We start from the raw sequence: 10,017 nt of genomic DNA on the forward strand, positions 1-10,017 counted from the left end.
CAACATGGCAGGCAGGCAATGATCAGAAAAAACTCTGATTTTCTGTGGAGCAGCAGCAGAACCAACTGCAAGCCTAAGTTAAGCTTTGTAGAAGCACATTAACTTCAGAATGAACATGTCAAACCAAACCTTTTAATAAAATTACAAGAGTTATCTCAAAAGCCCCAATTGTGAGCAGCATTCATAATAATGGATGAAAAACTTTGAGGAACGACTTACTATAAGTCACACCTTTTTTCATAGTTTTGGCCGGGGTGCGACTTATATTTATACGTATATACTTATACTCCAGAGCAACTTATACGTGATATTATTTGTTATTTTCACACTCATACTCCAGTGCAACTTCTATATGCTTTTTTTCTCTATTATGCTTTTTTTGGCTGGTGCGACCTGGAGTCCGGAAAATACGGGTAAGCATAATTTGCCCAACAATCACGGGAAAGAGCCCAGGGGGCACAATAGCATCAGTTATCAGGGCTGGAGTTAAAACAGTCCCTCTGACAAGGCACACAATGCATAATGAGCATTCAAGTGACGCAATGCTCGTGTATTTGACAGGGACAGATAACACAAGCACAGATTAACAATACATAAGTACAGTAATTTGACACCGGTATCCCAGTGTTTGTAGCCAAAAAAAACAAACCAGCAAGCAGGGAGAGCTGCTGTCACCCATAGTTATGTTGAAATAAACAAGTTTAGTCTTGCCAATAATTATAAGCTGGAAAGCAAGAGTGCCCAGGCAGTTTAACCAGCAGAAGTGGGGTTCAACCCATATAAAACCTTGCAGATATAAAAAGCTAGGAGAGGTGATATCAGACACTGCCATCTCCAGCAAAAGTCATAATGGTTGCATAATGAGCAGGAGAAGAGGGCAACTGCCACATGAACCAGCAGAGATGGACAATTGACACATTAAAGCAAGGGCAGTGGATGTCAAGAGTGGTTAATTCTACCATAATCAGTAAAGGTACATGAATATTACACTTAATGTAAGCTGGAGCCAGCAGCCCCAGTGCTAGGAGAATGAGGGGAACCACCATCTAACTCAACAGAAGGGGGAAAAGAACGAATGTTTAGCACAACCTGCCGAAAGCTTGAAGTGGGGAGCAAGAGGTACTCTCACCATGAGCAGAGGCATACATGGAAAATAAACTGCTACAAGTAAGAGACTGCGACTGTAGATAGCCACACTGGGGGAGGGTGCACACTCATCCATCACCAGAGGCAGATGCTAACACCTGGTTAAAGTATTGTAATGGGAAATGCGGTATATTTGCCAAAACTGTGAGAGGAGGCATAACACAGGCATTAACAGAGGCCTTCCTATAAGACTTCCTATAAGTCTTCCTATAAGTGATCTGTTCTTTTCTTCTGTATCTACCTCTGTATCTACCTGCGTTGCACCAATGAAATTTCCCCATGTGGGACAATAAAGGAACATCTTATCTTATCTTAAATGCTACTATAGCAATATCACCGTAGGAAACAAATGCTCAACACTGGGAGAAGGGGCGCACACACAACCTTCACCAGACAGAGGCCAAATGCTAATATGGCACATTGCACAGTGAAATATAAATGCCAAAACTGGGAGAGGAGGCATAATGTACATATCATCAGACAGAGGAAAATATTATGGAATTCAATTGTCAAAGCAGGAAGAGATGATGCAAATGCTAATTCAGTCAGCATCTTTGCAACAGAAAATATAAAAACTGAGATGCGCTGCAACGCACGCATAACCAGAGGCAAATGACGAGTTGGCGACACCCCTGTACAAAACGAATGCCAGAGCTGCAGAAGCAGATGCTAACACTGTTAACAACAACAAAATAGAAAATAGATAAAGTAACTCTAAACCTATTGTGCCTTTAATTGCTCATTGCAGTTAACATGTGAAACAAAAAAAATTCAAAACACCACACGGTGTCTTCCTTATACAAAAGAACAATAAAAATAGTATATTCAAATTCAAGCTGGTGCAGGCCGTTTAAAAAATGTATGGTGAACAGCTATAGTTTAGCTTCTCAGCTATACTGAGTGGAGAAGACTGCACATCCCATGTCCCACATGCACAAAGTAGTTGTAGTAGTAATCATTTTTGCCATTGCGTTGAGAAAACATGAGCTTGAAAAAGATGAAACCTGTCTAAACTAGCAAAGCACTAAGCTTTAGAGGTAAAGCGAGCCGGTCTCGAGTCAATAATGTCAGCTAATGTTTGCTAGCGCAAGTAGCTGAGAAGATAACAAGTTGGCTTATATCGGAAGCATTTGTCACAATAATTAACTTAAAAAAGGACTACTAGGCTCAGATCAAAGCAGCTGCATGTCTGACAACACTGTACGCTGAGGGCAGAAGGCGGAGAGAAAAACTTGCAATACAACTCACCTCTGGGAAAGTCCACAGTCCGACTAAATCGTCACCAGGCTTCAAGCGATTCGCAATACAAAGTGTATTAGTGCTTTGTCAAACAAAGCATCGAAGTATAAGAACTCGTTCACGAGAAAAAAATTAGGAAATGAGTTGGCGGATGCCGGTCAGCTGTATAGCCTTTGATTGGCCATCCGAGTGTGACATTGGTATTATACTCAAACTTTGCATGCACAAAGGGATTGGTTCAGTGCTGAAGCACTGCCTCTGGCGGTCATTAGGGATGAAGTGGAACTATTAAATACAATATATGAGAAAAAGAAACATTATTTTTAGTTATCCCTAACCTGAGGCTTTCATAATGACTTGTTATTTATTATATTAACAATATAAAGGAGAACCGCTACAGACCAGACTGAAATATTATTTAGTAATTTCATTAGTCACACGCCTATCTTTGTAGTTGAGGGAGCATATTATATGTATTAGCACTCTCGCCTCACTGCAAGAAGGAGACTGTAAAAACTTGATCAAAGAATTCCTGTCTTTTTAAGATTAATCCACAATACAATCATCACCAGTAGACACAAAAAATGTCCACAAAGCATTAATCAACACTGTGTGAGCCCAGTCCAGTTTACCGGTAATTTAGTTATTGGTGCTGTAGAACATGCCTATGATTTTGTGCGCTGTGCTGTGGGCTTATGTTGGAAGTTGACGTTTGGGAAGTAGAGCAGAATAAAAATCAGTTCAGCGTCATTCAATGTCAGTGAAGATGGCAAATTGTAGTTTTTCCCTCTGACCTTCACACAGCAGCGCCCTCCACACCTTCTGCATATTATTGAAATGTAGACATGGTGCATTTTTTACAGTTACCCATCATTGACACAATGAATCATTTGACTTTAATCATTGAAACTTTGCAGAAAATTCCTGCTGTGCCCCTGATAAAGGTAAATCCGACCAATACCCTATTTTTTACCCTTTTGCCTCTAGGATCCTCCACAGCTCTCATTCAAAATCAATGGAACTCAAATCATACAATGGGGTAAAGACCCACTAAACATTAATACATGCTCATTAAAGTTAGCAGAGTGTACCAGCTATGGGAAGGGGGCAGACGGGGAGCGGTTGGGAGCTGTTGGAAGCGTTTGGACGGGTAGAATGCCGTGTCGAGGTTGTTACAAGTTGGCGGCGGACACGTGGAAAGGGTAGCGAGGGCCATCATTGCCGCTTGCAGCTCTAATCAAGTTTTTTATCACATTGGATACATAGGAGATTTCTGTTTTTAGAGCAGGAAATAAAACAAATAGTATGGTATTCTTTTCTTGACCCATAGCAAAACAAAACAAAATAAAATAAAATGGTTATTATGAATCAAGTCCATTAAAGTTTGTACAAGCTGTCAATATGTTCCCAATTCATTGAAGCAGTTTCTCAGTCAAACGTTAGCAAAAAGAACAAGGTGTAATGAGTAACGAACAGTTTGCTGTGACAACACCAAAAACAGCCTTGATCACTTTTTTTTCTTGATTCCGTTTGCAATGTGTGTTGCATGAAACTATGCTATGGCTAGTATTAAGCTGCTACTCAAGCTCGGTGAATTTGATTGACATTGAGATTTGAAATTAACCACAAAAGTGCAAAAAAAAACTTTTCTCTTTAATTTTGGCTCTGCTCTATTTGCAGCCTTTTTGTTTTTACAATAAGTATTCTAATTTCAAATCTACATAACATTCACTACATAATTTTTTTTGTTAATCTGCCCAAATCTAATCTACTCTTTTATGACGTATTTTATCGTATGATTCATTGGGTTATTTGAATGATAGTGTTCAGTCTCATGGTTGAATGTGCCTTCTAAGGATCTTGCATTGCGGTTGCCAATTAAGCAGCTTTTAAACTTTGCACTGTTTGAGGGACACAATGAAAGTTGACTTTTTTGTGTCTTACACGAAAGTCCTTTTTTGGAGGATTAGAGCCCAGCTCCAGCCTTTATCTGAGCTGCGACCAAACCAAGCAGAAACTCTCTATCTCCCTGCCTGCAATTACTTCCCGTTCTGTGAATTTTCTAACCGGTTCCCCACTTTTCTTTCCCTTTTCTAGCTTTATCAAACATTCTCTTTTAATTCCGACACCGTTGTACCCACTTGTCCTAGTCTACCTAAATTATTGTACATAACCTTGTATTCTCAAATGTACATATATTATAAGAAACGATTTTTGTAATAATGTAATGAAAATTATGATTGAGAGCCATCAAAAAATTTTTCACCTACAGTGATGTATAATATATATTTTTTTATAATGTTAGTTCTGAAAACGGGCAACACTCTACATTGCATTACAACATAGGCTAGATACACAGACAAAATTGTATCAAAACAAATTGCATGAACATGGCACCAGTTCAGTAAATGTCTGCATCCACATGGATCACTCAAAACACCTGAAACCAGTGGTTGCTCCGCTGTGACACTGCCACAGAAAATGACAAAAAATGAAACCAATTTGTAAAAGGGAGGAATAATATTTAAATGGGCTACACTTAACTTACATATTTTTGGCTGTGCATTTTTGGCATTGCTTGGCTCAGACATCCGTGCTTCGTTCATGGCGCTCGAGTGATTCCTCTAGGTTTATAGGTTTAACGGGGGTTTGGCCGCGTACATTCACACAACCATAAGATGGATATATGGACATATGTTATACACTCAAATAGCATTGCTTTCCATTCATTGTTAAATGTTAATTAAATCTATGTAATGTTATGTGCTGCTGGGGAATGAAGGGCGCTGAAGAAAAGCAGAGATTTTAAGCAGAATAACCATTTCATTAGTGTGTGAATAACCCGTAAAAAGAGTTTACACGTAACTTGATTGCACAGATATGATAGATGCCGTTTGTAGTTTATGTACCTTTATATATTGGTTGAAGTATGAAGGGAGAAATGCCATGAGGACTCAGAAACTAACCCGGTGTTTCTGCAGTGATGACACCGGAGCAAGCCACAGTCACTAAAGGCATCACCGCGTTATGTTTTGTCAAAACTTCATCTCACATTGTGTCCAAATGTTGTTTTTAATCTTTATATTGAAATTCATCGTTTTGTTCTAAAAACGTATTGTTAATAGCCCAAATTACCAGCCATGTCTCATGAGTGTGACTCAGCCGTTTTGAAAGACTACTATTCTTCTGGCTTGAATGTAGGGTCCCTAAGGCATTTGTTCCTGTGTGATTTTAAATAAGCAGATTTTATGGTGGTGTCGGGCAGGGTCGTCTAATGGCAAATCTGAGTTCTATTTGTTTTGTTTTTTCAATACGTATATGCTCTCATTACTGTATAATACAATTTTGAGGTGATGAACGGATACATTTTTTATTCTTTGTTTCTCTGACATTGGCTGGCCTCATAAACTAATTAATTCTTTGGACTTCATGACAACCGGAGGTCTGTTGAAACTGGCTGAATTTATATCGGTCAAGAGGCGGTCTCCTCTTATCTGGGAAATAAACGTGGTTCGGTACCACTGAGTATAAGCGCCATTCCATTCCATTTTTTTTTTTTTTTAAATGAACCCTCTACGAAAATGAAGTCATAAAATTTCTACATTAAAGTCGTAATTTTATGAGATTATAGTCAAAGCTATGAAAAGTCCTACATTTACGAAAATAAACTAATGATATTAGACTAAACATGTCAAACTATAAACTCGTAGTCAAATCTTTCCAGAAACGCAATTCACTTTCAGCACCACGGTTAGGTGCTTGGCTGGAATGAGTTAAAAGTTAATACAAAAGCCCACAAAATGTTTTCATGTTTTATTACATTTTAAACATCACAAACAATAATCTCTGTAGTGCAGTGCCCCTATGTCCTTGTTAAGGGCCTGCACATGGAGCTCACTCCTGGGCACTGGGCACTCACCGTGCTCGGAGCCACAGGCAGGTGAGGGAGTCTCGGGCAATTTTCACCAATAATCTGCTCCCTCAACTTTGGCCTCTTCATCCTTCTGTATACAAAGTCACCGTTCATATGAGCTGTTTGTGAACACAGCACTACAGGCTTGTGGAGCCGTGTGCACTGCACAGCCAGTGCTCATGGACCTGGGGGCGCTGAGGACGGGTTGCTTTTTATGTTCTGCAGAATTTGGGATCAGGGACTAAACCCACTTTAAGCTCTGTGTACTGGACTAACTTATAAACATTTGTAGACAAACAGTGAGCAGTTAGATGATGCTCTTGGTCTTTTGTATAATTTTTTGGCAAATTTAAGCTGCTTTACAGTAGGGATTTGTGTGTAAAATGACGTACTCCGGTGTTGGGTGCACATGTGAGGATCTTGCTTTTCGTGTTGTTGGGGCTGTTTTGATCAGCTATAGTATCCTCCCATTGTGGGAGCCTAGACAACATGGGTGTGTTAGGCTGTGGTTGTGATAGTCTTCTGTTCCGGGTCGTCTTGAGATGACATGTCCATAAAACATAGCTTTTAAGCTGTGCCAATTATGATCGATAAAGCGTCACAAAGACGGAGCGAAATAAAATGTAATATTTGGATTCATTAATGGGTCCAATAGGGACTGAAATAAGTCTGTTTTACTCTGCGCATACTCAACACGAGTTGTGTGCTAGACAGCTGTTTTGGTGTTCTGTGTGAATAAACAATACTAAAAAAAACTAAAATTAATACAATTGGTGCATGGCCCAAAAATATCACCAAGTGCCACTATCCTGTACTGTGTGGGCTGGTGTTTTACCGAGTTTGTCCAAGGGATGCCAAGAGGGTTGGAATCGGTGCATAGAACCGAAGTGCGCAGTTTCTCAGTCCGCTACAAGGCGGCTGTAATAAACGTTATCCATAATGAGCAAGAACGGTGATTGTGCTCGAAGTGCCCACGTAGAGAAACAAAGCAATAGAGGAGTGGAGTAAATATGAAGGTTCCTCCACCTGTCTGCGGCTGGTGTCTGAGCCCTGGGAGAGAACAACGGCACTTTTCCACAGTGCACTACGGCTACGCCATGGAGAAAGTAAAGGGTTGATCCAACAGTTGATGATGCTTAACAGGAGAGGTGCTGCTAAACTGTCGTGGTGATACGTCTTGTAATCCGCACACAAATGTGGAACATCATTCTCATGAGTGTATTCTCTTGAAATTACAAATTATTCTCGTAGAAAAACAAAATTATTCTTGTAAATTTAGGAGTTTTTTCTGACTTTAATCTCATAAAATTATTACTTTAAGGTTGAAATGTAATGACACTATTCTAGTAGTGCCCACATATTTATTTTGTTTGGAATGGCCCTTTTACTTGTAGTTTAGAATTGAACAATGTACCGTATTTAGGGCTTGTTACCACAGATCTACCCTAAGAAAGTATTACTGTTAAACCTGAAGTTACTTTGCACACCCTCTAATCCAGCTCTGTAGTACAAGCATCAGCTGTGTTTTTGATTGGCTGTTTCTTTGCTTAACTTTTGCCCTGGTGTTGTCTGGACAGGAATTGAATGTCCCCGCAGCTCCAGAGCCACGCCTGGGGGGATGCAGCTGGCCGAACCTTTCAGTGAAGAGGCCATGCTGTTCACCAAAGAACTGGTGCTCCAAAGAGAGGTAAGCAGATAACAGGACGGAATCAGAGCTTTACTGCATTCTTTTCAAATACACAAGCAAAAAAGTATGGAATCATCAATGTGAGCAATGCACTGTGGTTTGCATTGTAACCATTGATGGGTGGAATGCTTCATGTAACTTTATAGGGCTGAATTTGAGTATTGGGATATTGGGAAATATTCATTTAAAATTATGTGACAAAAGGAATTGGCAAGAAATCTAATAAGCAAGTATTGTGATGCGTATTACAAGGTCAAAGCATATCAAACATATTCTCATTTTGTACTGGTCAGTGTGTATTATTAGTGGGACAAGGAAAGATCATTGCCATCATGAATTCTGTGATAAAGACCTCCATGTGCAGTCTAATCCAACAGATAGACAATGGGGAGGGTCCTAATGTAGTGGCTGAGTAAAGTAGCTTTCAAACCTCTTTCTTTCTTTGAAAAGATATTACTGCACTTTTAACGTTGATGGTTCAAAGGATGAAAACCTTATACACACAGTAGCACAAAGCCAGCTCTCCTAGGGGCGGATCAGTGCTCCTGGGTCTTACAAAACTCCGTCCACAGGGCACTGTTCATTCACATGCTAATAGGTTTTTATTGGAGGCAGTGAACAGACTAAATATGATGGAACTGGCTATAATCTGGCCTTTACTTATCCAGACCACACACTGTTGGCTTTCTCTCTCTATGTCCCCTTCTACTTTTGTTTGTCCTTCTTTGCACAGGATGGCTGTCTCCACTGTCCTGAGGTGTTTTAATTGTCATGGAAATATAACCCTGAGGTGTGCTAGGGTTAAGGGCGTGCTCGGGCAAGTGTGTACAGTACTATGCAAAAGCTTCAGAGAGAGAGTCAATTAATAAATATAAATAATTACATGTTTTCTCTCCTGAGCACGACCAATAGGGATTTTTTTTGGGGGGGGATACCTTTCCTGATATCAATATAAAGGGGTTTGGAGGTACTGATAATCAATATATATTTGATTATGTTATATACATAATAATAATAATAATACTACATTGTTTATCTGCAGCATTATAATACGTGTGTCAGGGTTTATTATTTTTAAGTTGGGTTTGGTTAGGCTACATTTACTTTTTAAAGTTAATTAATATGCTTGTGCGGTAATGTGCATAAATACTGACCATTAATGCATCTTTTTATGAAGATAAATTTGATCAAATGTTTGTATTCCTGTGTGTATAAGCTTTAAAACTAGGTATAACAGGCCCCAGTAGAGGTATCAGACATATTGGCCATGTTGGCCGATAGCTGATCTGGGGTGCTATAATTTATATGATTTAAAAACATTTTGAGTAGTGCTATTCTAGCTTTTCTGACCATCTACAAAAATGCACTGCTTTAAATGTCACTAATTTAATGTTAAAGAAGAAAGCATGATAACAAATGTAAATAAATATAATACATATTACACAAATATATTCTCAAGCTATGCTCCAGTGTTTATTGTTGTACCAATGTGTATGAATGATTACACATCGGTACACATTTTGTTTGTGTAAACATGATAGACATTATAAAACATAATAGAGCTATGTATCTTAAAAAAAGTGCATGTGAAATGGCAAAAAGGTGAGCATGGAACATAATAAAGCTAATGGAATAATTGCAACAACTTGATAAGGAGTGAATTCTTTCTGTAGGTGTTTAGAACATGAATTAGGCCCTGTGTCAGACTTAAGACTAATTGCAGAGACCACGATAGTATTTATAACAGTCTCCCGTCCTGTGTTCCCTCACCAACCGTATGTTGCATATATAATAGGCAATGAGCTGCAGCTTGAATATAGATTATTTGATCTTGTTAATATTGGACTCGACTGTTGAGTCATTCGTGAATAGTATTTGATTGTGAAGAGCTCGTGAAGACGTCTCAAGATGACCCCACGTGAATAACATTTGATTTGGGTTTTGGTTCTGCATTTATTTGCATTCATCTCAATATTTTGTTGAGCTGATGATATGTTTATTTGCTTATTCACATTCTTTTTACATTCATGCC

General features: G+C 39.0%; 1 protein-coding gene across 1 annotated transcript in view; it reads left to right on the forward strand.

Moving 5' to 3' along the window:
- snd1 (staphylococcal nuclease and tudor domain containing 1) overlaps positions 1–10,017 on the forward strand; it is a 133,936-nt gene that overhangs the window by 36,991 nt on the left and 86,928 nt on the right. Inside the window, exon 16 of the mRNA XM_072455076.1 lies at positions 7,876–7,985. Within this exon, the coding sequence (XP_072311177.1) occupies positions 7,876–7,985 (110 nt within the window). The remainder of the gene's footprint in view (positions 1–7,875; positions 7,986–10,017) is intronic.

Source organism: Eucyclogobius newberryi, unplaced genomic scaffold, assembly GCF_026437365.1.
Source record: "Eucyclogobius newberryi isolate DKJ021-1_F unplaced genomic scaffold, fEucNew1.0.hap1 SCAF_2, whole genome shotgun sequence".
NCBI classification, from domain to species: domain Eukaryota; kingdom Metazoa; phylum Chordata; class Actinopteri; order Gobiiformes; family Gobiidae; genus Eucyclogobius; species Eucyclogobius newberryi.